The sequence below is a fragment of the Protomyctophum bolini genome (genome assembly GCF_963924005.1).
Source record: "Protomyctophum bolini genome assembly, chromosome: 3".
NCBI lineage: Eukaryota > Metazoa > Chordata > Actinopteri > Myctophiformes > Myctophidae > Protomyctophum > Protomyctophum bolini.
Window position 1 is genome coordinate 39,107,597 of NC_137864.1, and position 17,500 is coordinate 39,125,096.

The 17,500-nt window shown below is 44.1% G+C and overlaps 1 protein-coding gene across 1 annotated transcript in view; it reads left to right on the forward strand.

The window, feature by feature from the left end:
• The window catches only part of sid4 (secreted immunoglobulin domain 4), a gene marked incomplete at its 5' end in the record, with an annotated part of 12,477 nt that extends 9,547 nt beyond the window's left edge, over window positions 1-2,930 (forward strand). Inside the window, 3 exons of the mRNA XM_080759028.1 lie at window positions 1-140; window positions 1,254-1,523; window positions 2,818-2,930. The exon at window positions 1-140 is cut by the window's left edge and continues 40 nt beyond it. Coding sequence (XP_080615154.1) covers window positions 1-140; window positions 1,254-1,523; window positions 2,818-2,822 — 415 coding nt within the window. The 3' untranslated portion in view covers window positions 2,823-2,930. The remainder of the gene's footprint in view (window positions 141-1,253; window positions 1,524-2,817) is intronic.
• Window positions 2,931-17,500: the final 14,570 nt, after the last annotated feature.

Genomic DNA, 17,500 nt, shown 5'->3' on the forward strand with positions numbered 1-17,500 from the left:
GCCGCTGCCGTGGCGCCACAGCGTGGCGGGTGGCGTGCTGACGCTGAGCAGCGTGGGCCGGCAGGACTCGGGACAGTACATCTGCAACGCCACCAACCAGCACGGCTACAGCCAGGCCTTCTCCCAGCTGGAGGTGGAGTGTGAGTAGAACTGAGTCCAGAACCTTCTCCCAGCTGGAGGTAGAACTGAGTCCAGAACCTTCTCCCAGCTGGAGGTAGAACTGAGTCCAGAACCTTCTCCCAGCTGGAGGTAGAACTGAGTACAGAACCTTCTCCCAGCTGGAGGTAGAACTGAGTACAGAACCTTCTCCCAGCTGGAGGTAGAACTGAGTACAGAACCTTCTCCCAGCTGGAGGTAGAACTGAGTCCAGAACCTTCTCACAGCGCCCTATAGCGCCCAGGATTTACAGCTATTGGCACCGGGCGAAAAATTGGTTATAAAATCATGGGATAAAATAAAAAAAAATGTTAGCCATTGGCTATGAGGATATTTATACATGTCGGTAAGGAAAGGAAAGGTACTATGTTTACCCAGGGTAACTGGACTAAAGGTACTATGTTTACCCAGGGTAACTGGACTAAAGGTACTATGTTTACCCAGGGTAACTGGACTAAAGGTACTATGTTTACCCAGGGTAACTGGAATAAAAGTACCATGTTTACCCAGGGTAACTGGACTAAAGGTACTATGTTTACCCAGGGTAACTGGACTAAAGGTACTATGTTTACCCAGGGTCACTGGACTAAAGGTACCATGTTTACCCAGGGTAACTGGACTAAAGGTACTATGTTTACCCAGGGTAACTGGACTAAAGGTACCATGTTTACCCAGGGTAACTGGACTAAAGGTACTATGTTTACCCAGGGTAACTGGACTAAAGGTACCATGTTTACCCAGGGTAACTGGACTAAAGGTACTATGTTTACCCAGGGTAACTGGACTAAAGGTACCATGTTTACCCAGGGTAACTGGACTAAAGGTACTATGTTTACCCAGGGTAACTGGACTAAGCTCAAAAACTTGTTTACAGCCAGGCCCTGCTCATATAGAACATTTCATGGTAGGGGTTCAATGCCTTGTCCAATTAAGGGCACTTCAGCGATGGTCATTTTAACGTGCCAGTCCGGGGGGGGGGGGATACGAACTATAGCGACCTTCACGATATCAAGACCGCTCCTCAAACCGTTCGGCCACCGCTCATGCCTCTAATTCGCTTGCGCTCTTTCCTCTCTTCTCCCTCCTGGCCGCTGCAGCCCCTCCCTACGCCACCTCGCTGCCCGACCAGGTGAAGCTCCGTCCGGGCGACGCCCTGCGTCTGCAGTGCCTGGCGCACGGCAGCCACCCCATGACGTTCAGCTGGAGCCGGCCGGGTGGCATGCCCATGTCGGCGCTGGCAGAGATCACCGGGGGCGGGGAGCTGCTGGTGGGCAGCGTCAGGCCCGGCGACGCCGGCACCTACAAGTGCGTCGCCGCCAACCACATCGGGTCCTCCGAGGCGCTGGCCAAAGTCACCGTGAGAGGAGGTGAGAGAGAGAGCAGTGTTGTTTCTATTTTAGTTTTAGTCACAATATAGTCTTTGGACTGAAACTTTCATTTAGTTTATAGTCACATTTTAGTCACCTGGAAATGTCTTAGTGTTAGTCTAGTTTTAGTCGACTAAATGCCGTAAGATTTTAGTCGACTGAATCTACAGTTGATTTAGTCGACTAAAATGTATTTTGGCGGGTCTTGATGCCGTCGTTAATGAGTGTTTTTACACTTGCTGAAAATAGCTGATCTACAAGCTCACAACGCGTCGCAACGCAACCAAGTGTAAAATGACTTCTACTGGATCTCTTGTCCACTAGTCCCTTCCTAACATTTTAGTCTAGTTTTTATCTGTCGACGAAATTGTCAGTATATTTAGTCTTAGTTTTAGTCGTCGTAGCTTAGTTTTCATTTAGTTTCCATTCGTCTTCGTCAGTGGAAAAAGGTAGTCGACGAACATTTCTCGTCTTAGTTTTAGTCGACGAAAACAACACTGGTGAGGTTTCGGCCCGTATTTGTCGGGGCATATCGGTATGGTTTCGGCCCGTATTTGTCGGGGCATATCGGTACGGTATCGGCCCGTATTTGTCGGGGCATATCGGTACGGTTTCGGCCCGTATTTGTCGGGGCATATCGGTACAGTTTCGGCCCGTATTTGTCGGGGCATATCGGTACGGTATCGGCCAGTATTTGTCGGGGCATATCGGTACGGTATCGGCCCGTATTTGTCGGGGCATATCGGTACGGTATCGGCCCGTATTTCTCGGTATCGGCCAAATAGTACAAGTTTCAGTGTTGTTGGTTTTGGCAGCAAATTTAGATTTTATAGTTTTTAGTCCATTTAGTCTTGAATAGTTTTCATGTCGTTCGTTTTTTAGTCACATTTTTGTCACCCTGTTAGTCTATAGTTTCAGTCGATTAAATATCATGAGATTTTAGTCGACTAAATCTACGGTTGATTTAGTCAAACAAAATGTGTTTTGATGCCGTCGAAATGGCAGTTTTTTTTCCCCAGATGCTGAAAATAGCAGATCTACAAGCTCACAGATCGTCTATTTTCAGCATGCAACTAATTGTAAAATGACTTATACTGGACCTCTTGTCCACTATAGTCCCTAACATTTTAGTCTAGTTTTTGTTTGTTGACGAAATTGTCAGTATATTTAGTCATACTTATATAGTCAGCTTAGCTTAGTTTTTATTTAGTTTCCATTTAGTTTTCGTCAGTAACCATTTAGTTCTCTCTCTCTCTCTCTCTCTCTCTCTCTCTCCTTTGCTTTTGTGTTACAGCCTAAGCCGTCCTCCTCACACAGATCATCCTCTCATCAAGTTGACAATCCCTCTGCTGTGCACTTACCACACACACACACACACACACACACACACACACACACACACACACACACACACACACACACACACACACACCGCGGTGAATACCATGGAGAAAATAAACCTTGACAACCTTTGGGAGACTTGGGGCTTTATTGTATGCATTAGTATATTACATAATGTTTTGTTGTATGCATAAATTATATTACATAATGTTTCAATTTCATATTTTTGACGGGCTTTTGAAATTACATCATATGGGGGCCAAGTCTATGAATTTTAATGTTTGTTTAGAGCGCTTTTTAACCAAAATTCGAATGGCAGCCCAGTCTATGGACTTTTAATGTTTGTTTAGGGCAGCGTTTCAACAAACAGTGACGACTTGGCCGATATAAATACACAGTGATCTCTGCTGTGGTGCAGTGTGGTTTTTGGCAGCACATTTCTATTTTAGTTTTAGTCATAGTCTCTTTTTCATTTAGTTTTAGTCACATTTTAGTCACCTGGAATGTTTTTAGTGTTAGTCTAGTTGTAGTCGACTAAATATAAGATTTTAATCTACAGTTCACTGAGTCGGACAAAATGTATTTTGGTGGGCCTTGATGCTGTCGTAATGACATGCTGAAAATAGCCGATCTACAAGCGCGACGCATTGTGAGCTTGTAGATCTTATATTTTCAGCATGCAAGTAATTGTAAAATGACATACTGGATCTCTTGTCCACTAACATTTTAATCTAGTTTTTATTTGTTGATGAAATTGTCAGTATATTTAGTCTTAGTTTTAGTCATCATAGCTTAAGTTTTCATTTAGTTTTCGTCAGTGGAAAAAGGTATACAGTCGACGAAGCTTTTTCGTCTCCGTTTTTTTTTTTTATATATATATTTCTTATCCCACGATTATGTAACCCATTTTTCACCCCTGTGTCAATCATCTAATGTGATCCTGGGCTCTACACACCCTCCACCAACCTAGTCCCCATATATGGGGGACAAGGGGAGAGCAACGGACTTGAACTCATGCTTCCTTCATGCCTGTGTGGGGGATACTGAGCCTGCCAATCATCATGGTTGAGTGACAGCAGCTGGGACAGGGCGGGGCAGACTCCATTGACTGACAGGTGAGTGTCCACAGCATTGCCCTGCATGTGCAGAGCGCGGCCATGTTGTCATCAGAGTTTGGAAGCACTCGTTTTCAGTGAAGCCACGTCCTGCTGCCTCTTGCATTATGTGCTGATTCATAACAGGTGACACACAGGGCAGTCGAGTGATGTCTAACGAGCGCTTCCAAACTGCAACACTTAGAAAAAGAATCACCTGCAAGGACAGAAGGTATAGCTCATAATAACAAACATGTCAGTGGATTTCTATGAAACAAACACTTTGAGGATAGAACGAGGTTAATTCAAGGTTTCCGTACATCTGCAATGTTGGTGAGTTTGACGTTGTTTAATACGATATGATATGATATGATATAGTACTTTATTGTCAGTTCACACTGAAATTTGTCTTGCAACACAGCAGCCAAGTATGCAGAAACACATATACAAACACAAAGAACAAGACAATTTACATACATAAAGACATGAGCAATATCCACCGCTTAGATTATCCCGTGGCTACTACATCTCCTGATTAAGCCTCAAGGTCGACTGGTAGACAAAGGACCTCCTTATTGTATGCTGGTACACCATATCTCCTTCCTGAAGGTAGCAACCTATATTCTCCATACAACACATGCTTAGTATTAGAGGTGATATTCCTTGTTAACCTTAGGATGCTGTTATCATACGTGGATGTATAAAGTTTCTGAAGTTGTTGTCCAACAATCTTTGAACAAATGTTCAGTTGTTGCAGCAGATATAGGACTTTTCTGTTTGGATGAATGGGCTGTCTATGGGGAGTTCCACCTTGTTAGCACCTTGCCATTAACTGGTCTGCATATGGAGAATTAGACACTAAACCAGACGACTAAGAGATCTTATTAGTGAACAAATGATAGTGTTGTTGTGGAGCAGCAGTGCTTTTCACCCGGTGTTGATACAACGACAGAAAGAACTCTGTGTCACTTTGTTTTGAGAGGTGAGGAGTGATCGGTTTCGGCCCGTATTTGTCGGGGCATATCGGTACGGTATCGGCCCGCATTCGTCGGGGCATATCGGTACGGTATCGTCCCGTATTTGTCGGGGCATATCGGTACGGTATCGGCCCGTATTTGTCGGGGCATATCGGTACGGTATCGGCCCGTATTTGTCGGGGCATATCGGTACGCTATCGGCCCGTATTTGTCGGGGCATATCGGTACGGTATCGTCCCGTATTTGTCGGGGCATATCGGTACGGTATCGTCCTGTATTTGTCGGGGCATATCGGTACGGTATCGGCCCATATTTGTCTACAAGCTCATAGCGCGGCACCGAGTGCAGCGCTACGAGCTTGTAGATCTGCTATTTTTTTAAAGCATCGTGAAGATGTGGCGCAAATTCTGAATATATACTTTAGCCTATATATTCTTTCAGAGCGAACATTCTTATCTCAAATCTTTGCTTCTGGGGTGTGTGTGGGGGGGTACCTGGAACAACATATTTTCAGATGGGGGTCGGCGGCCAAATACATATATTTTTTGGGGTCCTTGACATGAAATATTGAGCACCCACTGATACAGAAACATGAGGTATTTCAGAAAACTGTATAAAGGATGTTTTTAACTCAAATCTTTGCTTCTGAGGGGTTCCTGGAACAACCTATTTTCAGATGGGGGTCAGCGGCTAAATACATATAATTGATGGGGCTCCTTGACATTAAATAGTTTGAGAACGACTGACAGAAACATGAGGTTTTTCCAGAAAACTGTCAGGATTTAGACGACATTTTGTAGAATAGACGTCCGGTCTAAATGGGTTGAGCCTCTTAAGGCTATTCAACTGAAGTAGTGCTTCGTTCCCTCCCTCTGGAATGTTTAACCCATTTTAAGGCGGGAACCCCTTTTTGGTGTTAGCATTATGTTATAAAATAGCAGATCTACTATAGCAGATCTACAAGCTCGTGCTATTTTTAAAAAATGGCGAAAATGTGAAAATGTTTTTTGGGGGTCCGACTCCTAGACATGAAATATTGAGAACCACTGATATAGAAACATGAGGTTTTTAATGTTTAAAAAAACATTTAAAAAATGTATTTTTAAAAAGTCGACGTCAGGCCTAAATGGGTTAACTTTGGGAGTTCTGAGATGGCGTACTGCCCCCCCCCCCCCCACCCCCCCACACACACACACATTCCCCTGCTCTGCTCTCATATCCTCCCTTATCATCTCGGCTGCCAAAAACCAACTGTTGCATAATTTGAACATAAAAGAGAAGGTCAGGGAAACGCCAGAAGAAGAAGAAATAAAACCTTGCTTTAATTCTGTTTTTTTTTTAGATTAGATTCAATTTATTGTCACTGCACATACTTTGACAATGAAATGAATAGTGGCGTCCAACCAGAGTGCATAACTTTGTCATGTCATATTAATTGACACAATGGGGTCCATATATACAAACAACAGGGAAAAACATGACAGTAAATACAAAACAACAACACAGAGACCCCTTTTCCACCGGTTGGTTCCCACAGGTTACCGATACATTTATTTGACGGCGGTGGCTCATGGGGTAAAGTGGCTGGATGGTAACCGCAAGGTTACCATCAGTTCGATCCCTGTGGCGCTCCCCCAGAGTTAGTGTGGAAGTGTCCTTGAGCAAGACTCTGAACCCCTGATTGCTCCTGATGTGCAGGTTTGTGCCTTGCATGGTTTCCGCCACCATCGCTGTGTGAATGTGGGCCTATAGGCCCCCACCCTATAGCCCCCCCCCCCCCACCCGTGTCACCATAGAGATCCCCCAGGAACCCTAACCTTTTAAATTATGCTTACAACCAGAAGCTTCTTTTGTTTTCACCACTTGGTGGCAGTATTTAGCCGTGAGCTAAAACACAGCTGGCATTCCAAATGAAAAGTGATTCAGCCTTGTGACACACACACACACACACGCACACACACGCACACACACACACACACACACACACACACACACACACACACACACACACACACACACACACACACACACACACACACACGCACCTTTACATAGATGGTGCATTACATTCACCCATTCACACACCTTTAACATAGATCATAGAACATAGAAAGAGATGGTTTTATAAAGACGGGTCCGGGTCGGTCGCTGCTCTAAAGGTTCTTTTCATCTTCAAAGAGGAGGAGGAAACCTCTGTTCTGTGTCTTCTTACCCACCCCCTCACTTCACAGGGGGGGGGGGGGGGGGAGATTATAACCATTTCAACTGAGGTTATACTGTACCACTGTGTGGCGCAGTGAAAACAGCCCAGTTTCCAACGCGTCAGTCACTGTTGCTTTGTGGATTGACTTCAGACGTCTTTGAAAAATGTTTGGCTACAATGACCCCCCCCCCACCATCAGTGTGAAAGACGATGTCAAATCTACTGTCAAACTAATGTTACCAATATTATGTTAACAAAATAAAGGCAGGCTGGCTGGCTGGCTGGCTGGCTGGCTGGCTGGCTGACTGACTGACTTCATGGCTCAGCTTTAATTCAACATGAGAACAGAGAGTCTAATTAGATTAATCTCGGCCACATTGTAAACGAGGGCCTCGACTGTGCTACTCCGAGGTGAAATAAAGGTTATGCTGACGACGATGATTCAATATTCATCTAGGACTGATGGTCAGGAACATGAGGGAAAAAACAGATGGACAGAGTGACTGGAAAGGAGCTATTTTCCCCTATATTTGTGTTTGTGCGTGCGTGTGTGACATAGATGTATGTATTTTCTCTTTTCTGTAATGGACTCGGATGTAAACAGTGAGACTTTTCAGAGTGCAGTTCACACACACACACACACACACACACACACACACACACACACACACACACACACACACACACACACACACACACACACACACACACACACAGAGAGAGAGAGAGACCAAACACTTCCTCAGTGACTCACATTATAGTTTATATTACCGTAGAAGTGCTATATTTACTGTGAGGCCCTCAGAGTGGACCCTGCGGACCGTCCGGAACGCACCCTCCCCCATGCTGGACACGTCCGCGGCCTCGCTAACGCTCCATATATAGACGTGTGCTTCCCGAATACCTGTTTGTAGGTCGAGGACGCCCACAATTAGCCCGCGGAACCCCCGATTTGAAAATATATGCCAGGTAGGGACCCCCATATGAGAGAAGAGGAGAGGAGAGGATGGACCCCCATGAATAGAGTATAGCTGTGGTGTGTTTTAAACTCTAGCCCACATCACTCAGAATAGAGTGACTGTGGTGTGTTTTAAACTCTAGCCCACATCACTCAGAATAGAGTGACTGTGGTGTGTTTTAAACTCTAGCCCACATCACTCAGAATAGAGTGACTGTGGTGTGTTTTAAACTCTAGCCCACATCACTCAGAATAGAGTGACGGTGGTGTGTTTTAAACTCTAGCCCACATCACTCAGAATAGAGAGACTGTGGTGTGTTTTAAACTATAGCCCACATTACTCAGAATAGAGAGACTGTGGTGTGTTTTAAACTCTAGCCCACATCACTCAGAATAGAGTGACTGTGGTGTGTTTTAAACTCTAGCCCACATCACTCAGAATAGAGTGACTGTGGTGTGTTTTAAACTCTAGCCCACATCACTCAGAATAGAGACTGTGGTGTGTTTTAAACTCTAGCCCACATCACTCAGAATAGAGTGACGGTGGTGTGTTTTAAACTCTAGCCCACATCACTCAGAATAGAGTGACTGACTGTGGTGTGTTTTAAACTATAGCCCACATCACTCAGAATAGAGTGACTGTGGTGTGTTTTAAACTCTAGCCCACATCACTCAGAATAGAGTGACTGTGGTGTGTTTTAAACTCTAGCCCACATCACTCAGAATAGAGACTGTGGTGTGTTTTAAACTCTAGCCCACATCACTCAGAATAGAGTGACGGTGGTGTGTTTTAAACTCTAGCCCACATCACTCAGAATAGAGTGACTGACTGTGGTGTGTTTTAAACTATAGCCCACATCACTCAGAATAGAGTGACTGTGGTGTGTTTTAAACTCTAGCCCACATCACTCAGAATAGAGTGACTGTGGTGTGTTTTAAACTCTAGCCCACATCACTCAGAATAGAGTGACGGTGTGTTTTAAACTCTAGCCCACATCACTCAGAATAGAGAGACTGTGGTGTGTTTTAAACTATAGCCCACATTACTCAGAATAGAGAGACTGTGGTGTGTTTTAAACTCTAGCCCACATCACTCAGAATAGAGTGACTGTGGTGTGTTTTAAACTCTAGCCCACATCACTCAGAATAGAGTGACTGTGGTGTGTTTTAAACTCTAGCCCACATCACTCAGAATAGAGACTGTGGTGTGTTTTAAACTCTAGCCCACATCACTCAGAATAGAGTGACGGTGGTGTGTTTTAAACTCTAGCCCACATCACTCAGAATAGAGTGACTGACTGTGGTGTGTTTTAAACTATAGCCCACATCACTCAGAATAGAGTGACTGTGGTGTGTTTTAAACTCTAGCCCACATCACTCAGAATAGAGTGACTGTGGTACATGTGTTTTAAACTATAGCCCACATTACTCAGAATAGAGTGACTGTGGTGTGTTTTAAACTCTATAGCCCACATTACTCAGAATAGAGTGACTGTGGTGTGTTTTAAACTCTAGCCCACATCACTCAGAATAGAGAGACTGGTGGTGTGTTTTAAACTCTAGCCCACATCACTCAGAATAGAGTGACGGTGGTGTGTTTTAAACTCTAGCCCACATCACTCAGAATAGAGTGACGGTGGTCTGTTTTAAACTCTAGCCACACTCAGAAAAGTGATATAGTTATTATGTCTCTGCGCCGTACAGCCGAGATCCAAGACATTCTAAGTCTTTTTGTAAACTCGTCAATCTGGGTTCCCTGATGCCGTCTCCATGCTGGAAAGCTGAAAATCCTAATTCCGTTTTCTGGCTCATTCCCTCGACCTGACCTGCTGTGGTACTTATTTATTTTCTTACTGAGCAAGTCAAGGCACCGTTGTGAGGTCAGTTTAAAAAAAAGAACGTATACAAAGCAAAGCACACACCGGATAGTCACTCAATGTAAACAAACCAGACAAGCCAACAAGTATGGCGGCCGCTACACCACGTGACACATTATGTTGACGCCCCCTCAAGGAGATGTTGGAACGCTCCATAGCGGTCTGGCGGCTTTAGGAACAGACACAGTGATTTATTTATTACAAACCTCCCAGAGTCCCAGTCAAGGCTTTGTTATAGATTAACATTCTGAAGAAGGGCTTGTGTGGAAACATTGATCTATAAATCACTGTGAGGATTAAGATTTCTTATTTTTTTTAATATATATATATATATATATATATATATATTGTCGACAGTGTTGGAAAACTCAAAACTGGATATATTAAATACCTATTACTATTATTTTGCCTATTAATAGTGGCGTCGCGCGCTACGAGCTTGAGGTCTGCTATTATTTGAAAAATCGAAGAACGACTGACATAGAAACATAGCTTTTTCAGAAAACGGTCAGGATGTAGAAGACATTTTTACAATCTGATCTCAGGTCAGAATCTTCCATGTAAAGCCAGAGTTACAGAACTCCCTCAGGGACCCCCTGGGCGGTCCCCAGACCCCACTTTGGGAAACCAGTGCTGTAGTAGACTGTGTTGTTTCTGTTTCTGGCATCGAGCCAAAAACAACCTGACAGTTTTCTATATAATATAGCAGTCGATGGATGACTCGGCGCTTTATGAAAGACACACCTATATGTGTGACTTTGTGCCTTCCAGAGTCTCATGAGTCTTTATGAAAGACACACCTATTATGTGACTTTGTGCCTTCCAGAGTCTCATGAGTCTCACTAACTATAATTCACTGTTGTCACACTCGGCCGAAGCTCATATTTTCGGTGTGTTTTCAGTAAATGGTATACTTTTCATTGCATTACTTTAATTGCAGTGGTGGGAAGTACATTTTTGTTTACATTTTGAGGTATTTGTGTACTTACCAAAATTTGTACTTTTACTCCACTACAATTATTTGAAAACTTTAGTTAACTATAGTTACTTAATTTGGAGATTTACATTTTTATTATAGAAAACATACACTATCCACTTCAACCCAATATACATTTCGGCCATTTGAAAGTAGCCTTTACACAATTTACACAATGCGTCGCAACGCAAAACACATTGTGTAAACCTATGAATCATATTTCTGGGGCTTGTGCCAATTTTGCATTGCAGGGGTGACATGTTCTCATGACAGAACGCACGCATGCACGCACACTAGTCTTTTAGAGACATAGACCTACTGTAAACGTCAACCGTCAGCTGATCGACCACAGACAGAAGACGGAGTGTTTGCCGAGCTTCCTGGCAGCGTGTCGCACTCCTTAAGATGGTCACGACAAACCACTTGAGAAATAGAAGAAAAAATACCATGAGGGTAAAAAACTCCTGGTTATAAATACGCTCTGTAGAAAAGTTATATAATATAAAACCATGAGGGTAAAAAAACTCCTGGTTATAAATACGCTCTGTAGAAAAGCAGAAACAGAAAGAAAAGGGAGCTGCAAGAGGAAGACTGATCACAGACAGACAGACAGACAGAGGGTTGTCCAAAAACAGTGGGCCAACTGCCAACGTCGATGGCGAGAAGATACGGCAGGAATGAACAGTGGTGGGAATAAAGAACTCTGAAATCTATCTACATTCTACACATGCAGCACGTCTCTGTCTGTGTACGTCTGTCTGTCTGTACATCTGTCTGTCTGTCTGTACGTCTGTCTGTACGTCTGTCTGTCTGTACGTCTGTCTGTGTACGTCTGTCTGTGTACTGTACGTCTGTGCGTCTGTCTGTACGTCTGTCTGTACGTCTGTCTGTGTACGTCTGTCTGTGTACGTCTGTACGTCTGTCTGTACGTCTGTACGTCTGTACGTCTGTACGTCAATACGTGTGTAATCCTATACTATAAATGCGCCACGCCAGAGGAGGAGGAGGAGCAGGAGGAGGGGAAAGAGACAGAGAAGTGAATCTCTTCTGTCTTCATTCATCCATCATGCAGAACAGTCTCTCTTCTGTCGACTTATCATCCTCTCTGTTACACTGCCCAGAAATCTCCTTTAACCCATTCTGTACGGCCGGGAACCCTTTCTGGTGTTCTTTAAGAATGATGTTATACTTTAGCCATTGAAAAATAGCAGATCTACAAGCTCTCATAGTGCTGAAAAATCGTGAGAATGCAGGCGCAAATCTTTGAATATATATTCTTTCAGAGCGAACGTTTTTTTTAAGTTAAATCTTTGCTTCTGAGGAGGGGGGTCCCTGGAACAACATATTTTCAGATGGGGGTCCACGGCCAAATACAGACAGTCCTTGACAGGAAAAAGGTTGAGGACCACTGGCATAGACACATGAGGTTTTAACCCTGTGAGAACCACTGACATAGACACATGAGGTTTTAACCCTGTGAGAACCACTGGTATAGAAACATGAGGTTTTAACCCTGTGAGAACCACTGACATAGACACATGAGGTTTTAACCCTGTGAGAACCACTGACATAGACACATGAGGTTTTAACCCTGTGAGCACCACTGGCATAGACACATGAGGTTTTAACCCTGTGAGCACCACTGACATAGACACATGAGGTTTTAACCCTGTGAGCACCACTGGCATAGACACATGAGGTTTTTCAGAAAACTGTCAGGATTCAGAAGCCATTTTTCAGGTCTAAATGGATTAAAAGATTCCCCGGAATTCTCTACAGTTGGTTTTACTGGAAACCCCAGGAGAACCTCTGTCTCCCAGACCAGTGTGCACGTGTCTCCAGAGTGTGCACGTGTCTCTGTGCACAAATAGGAACTGCAATTTGACCTGTAACTGTGTCATTATGGTACGGAAAATTATTGTGCGAGCGTGTGTGTGTGTGCGTGTGTGACTGCGTGTGTGACTGTGTGTGTCTGTGTATAACCATTCTTTTCACCCAGTATCAATATTGTCTAGTGTAATCCTGGGCGCTACACTACCTCTGCCAACCTGGGGAGAGCAACGGACTGACCTCACATCATGTTGCCTTCTGTGCATGAGGAGTCCAATTAAGTCTACCTAGTACCTACCCTACAGGGGACACGGGGAGAACATGCCTACCCTATAGGGGACACGGGGAGAACATGCTACCCTACAGGAGACACGGGGAGAACATGCTACCCTATAGGCCGGGGAGAACATGCTACCCTGTGTGTGTGTGTGTGTGTGTGTGTGTGTGTGTGTGTGTGTGTGTGTGTGTGTGTGTGTGTGTGTGTGTGTGTGTGAACTGTCAACATGTACGTTAAATAACTACTGTAACTCTATCAGTGTCACCACTCTATAATTATGATGGGTTCCCCTTCAGTGTTTCCATATGGAAAGGTCCTGTGGTGTATGTGTTGCTTGCGTGCGTGCGTACGTGCGTGCGTGCGTGCGTGCGTGCGTGCGTGCGTGCGTGCGTACGTGTGTGCGTACGTGCGTGCATGCATGTGTGTGTGCGTGCATGCGTGGGTGGGATATGTGTGTGTGGGGGTGGGTGTCCCATCAGAACAACTATTGGATTGTTTTGTACCTTCTTTCCTAAATAGAGGGTACGCAATACGCATGTGACATCATCGTACCTGGAAGTTATGCGGGAACGCCCACTGAGTGGCAAAAAACTACTTCCTGCATGGCCTCGACAGCCCATTCATCCACACAGAAAAGTCCTGTCTGATTGCATTAAACAATGTTAAACTCACCAACATTGCAGGTGTACGAAAAGATTGAATTTTCCTCTTTCTATCTGCAAAGTTTTTGTTTCATAAAAATCCACCATAGAAACGTTATGAGCTATACTTTCTGTCAAGAAGAAATGTCCTGCATTTGAGTGTGTGTCAGAGTGAGTGTCAGAGTTTGGAAGTGCTTGTTTTCAATAACACAACATCTCGCTGCCTCCTGCATGATGTGACATTTAGAAACGGGTGGTACGGCAGGACGGTTGAGTGATTTCCAACGAGCGCTTCCAAACTCCAACACTCCATCCATGCTGCTCAATGTTCTGCCACTCAGCCTAGATGAGGGGGGGGCGTGTCCTGATGGGAAAATCATGCATGTGCATACTCTGATTTACTCTCTATACTGTAGTTACCAGGAGTTCTCAAAGTTTCAACCCACAGGTTGAGAACCCCTGCTCTGTACTAATGTTAATGTATTGAAGATAGCAACTATCCTGTATCATCATCATTACTAACTTCTGCAGATCGCTGTCTGTCCTATCCGGGTCACCAGTGAAATGCATGTTGGGACGGACACAGATTAATACTGGGACACACTTATTTCCATGTAAAAGACCCACACGGGGAAAGCAACTCGAACGGGGCATGTTAACGTGAACACACGCGCTGTTTACTGTTTACTGTTTACTGTTTACTGTTGATATATTCAGAACGGGTAAGGACTAGTATATAATATAATGTAAACTCCAGATCCACACCATGCTGTTAGCAGCATGGGCATTTATTGGCTTTTTTCCTCTTTTTTTTTTTACTGTATTGCTTTTGAAGTCAACTTCCGTGCAGCAGTTGAAGCTACAAAGTAAGTGGCACTTTGCAGTGCACGAACGCACGCACGCACGCACGCACGCACGCGCACACACACAGGCACACACACAGGCACACAGGAAATGTCAAGGCATGCTGATGAGGCCTGGGGTTGTTTTTTGTGGTTTACACAAACAGATGCTTATACAAGCATATTACGCTCAATATACTGTACTTTGTTCCTACACATGTACACACCGGTCACTGGTGCCTTCTTCACGGGCGGCGGTGGCTCAGCGGTATAGAGTGGCTGGATGGTAACCGTGAGGTTCCCGGTTCGATCCCTGTGGCGCTCCCCCAGAGTTAGTGTCAAAGTGTCCTTGAGCAAGACTCTGAACCCCTAATTGCTCCTGATGTGCAGGTTGGTGCCTTGCATGGTTTCCTCTGCCATCGCTGTGTGAATGTGTGTGTGAATGTAATGCACAATCTATGTAAAGGTGTTTACATAATTATGTACGAGCTTGTAGGTCTGCTATTTTTTTTTTTAATCGTGAAAATGTGACCCGAATCTTTGAATCTATATTCTTTCACAGTGAACGTTCTGCTGCGCTCTGAGAGAAAAGCACTTTGATTTTGATTAGGCGTTGAGACAATGTGGCTGGAAAGATGTTTCAACCAATCGTATTGCTTCCTCAACCAATCGTATTGCTTCCTCAAAACGACCTGTTTGTTGTATAACATGCTTCGTTGTGATTTGCATTTTGTCGTTGCCCCAAAAAGCCGACCACAATAATGTCACAGCCAGGAAGTTCCCGTGACGCGCACGGTGGCTTTTGGGCCTTAAATGTGTTGTTCCTCCTCTGAGCTGCCGAGTCTAAAACCACCACAGTAAACCTTATCTTCGTCTTGTGATCTGACCTCATTAAAGGACCACTTCACCACTTTTCAACCTATCTTCATATAATAGTTCCTCACTAAAAATCATGAAAAAATGGTACGATTCTTTCCTACTCAGTCTGTGTCTCATATAGGAGGGCTGTGGGCAGTTTAGAAACCGTCTTCCAGTGACATCATCATTAGGCAGATTTTTTTTTAAACCAGATTTTTTTTTTTACAAACATATTTTTGATTTTTCATTATCGTGAGAACGATAGCTTCCGTTTTCGCATTGCAACTTTTCAGGACTAGAAAGACTGCCGTTTCTATTAGCTTGTATTCCCCATCGATGATGTAACTGGAGGACGGTTTCTGAACTGCCCACAGCCCTCCTATATGAGACACAGACCGAGTATAGAAAAATATTGCACCATTTTTTCATGATTATTAGTGAGGACCTATTATATGAAGATAGGTTGAAAAGTGGTGAATTGGTCCTGTTTATTCTTAAAGAAATAAAAATAAGGTGCTGCTTCCTCTGAAAAGTGTTTCAGGCAGTGGGTGCACAGCTTTGAAAACAACGTAAATCATTAACCAACTATAAATGGGAAAAAAAGCCGCACTCCAAAATAAAAGATGCACATGCGAGACTGGCTCGGATGCAATTCCTCGTGTTTATCTGCGAACACTGACGTGTTTCGGCAGTATGTATATATCCTTCTTCAGTGCATCACAATGTGTCGCGTCACCACACACTGTGAGCTTGTAGATCTGCACTTTGACAAGACAGTCATTAGAGGATATATGGATGTGGAACAAATTATGCTTCCTGTTCTCACCCTTCGCACGCACGCACGCACGCACGCACACACACACACACACACACACACTGTACCTATATCAGAAATCATGTACCAATGTGCCAAGGTCAATGGTCTCACAGTGCAGCCATGCAGTGTGTTGCGTCTTTGCTGGAGTCAACCTGAGGGCCATGTCTTCTCTTCTCTTCTCTCACTGCGTGAAAAGAGGAGTTAACGCCAATTATGGGCACTAGTTTTGTTTCCTTAAACCTCAAGTTTAGCAGCATATACAGTAATATAGCCTATATACGGTAATATGCAGCTGTGAAGGTACAATTCGGGAGTTTTGTTGGAAAGTTTAACAGGAGTTTCCTGTAATTTACACATCTGTATTCCATGTTTTTTGCGCAGCCTCTCCTCTCCTCTCCTCTCCTCTCCTCTCCTCTCCTCTTCCTCTTCCTCTCCCCATAAGCTTGTAGATCTGCTATTTTTTAAAGTTGTGAAAAACATGTGCACATATTCTTCCACAGCGAACGTTTTTTACTCAAATCTTTGCTTCTGGGGGAGGGGAGGGGGTCCCCTGGAACTACATATTTTCCGATGGGGGGGTCCCTGGAACTACATATTTTCAGATGGGGGTCCGCGGCCAATCAATCACATATATTTTTGGGGGGGTCCTTCAATGGAAATGTTTGAGAACGACTGACAGAAACATGAGGTTTTTCAGAGAAACCGTCATGAAGACTTTTATGGATTATAGGCCGAGAAGAATGCATGTCCTCACAGATCATTATGAATCAGTGAATTACTGACTGTCTCTCTGTGTGTGTGTGTGTGTGTGTGTGTGTGTGTGTGTGTAATTACCCCTTCAGAAAGATTTCAAACGCATGTGCACACACACACACACACACACACACACACACACACACGCACACGCATGCAGCAAAAAACTACATAATATCCACGTGACGTCACATGACTCATGTATGAGTATGCCTTTATTTTATACTTGACGCGCTCGAAACATAGAAGTGATTTTTGTCCACTTTAGTCCCCTTTAGTCTGGAAATGTGACGTTTTTTGACCTCTGACCTGGTGCCAATTCATTTCTAAAGGTCATTACACACTGGCGAATTGGCGACGCGATATATTCGTGCGAATAATTCGCATTTAAAAAACAAACAATTGAAGTCCATGCAAGCTTCCACATCAGTGGAGAATGTGTGAATGTGCGAAAATGCGACCGTTTTCGCTCTTTATTTGTTCGCTCTGGTGTCGAAATTTGCAGAGATTCGCAGGCGGAGCCGCGGACTGCA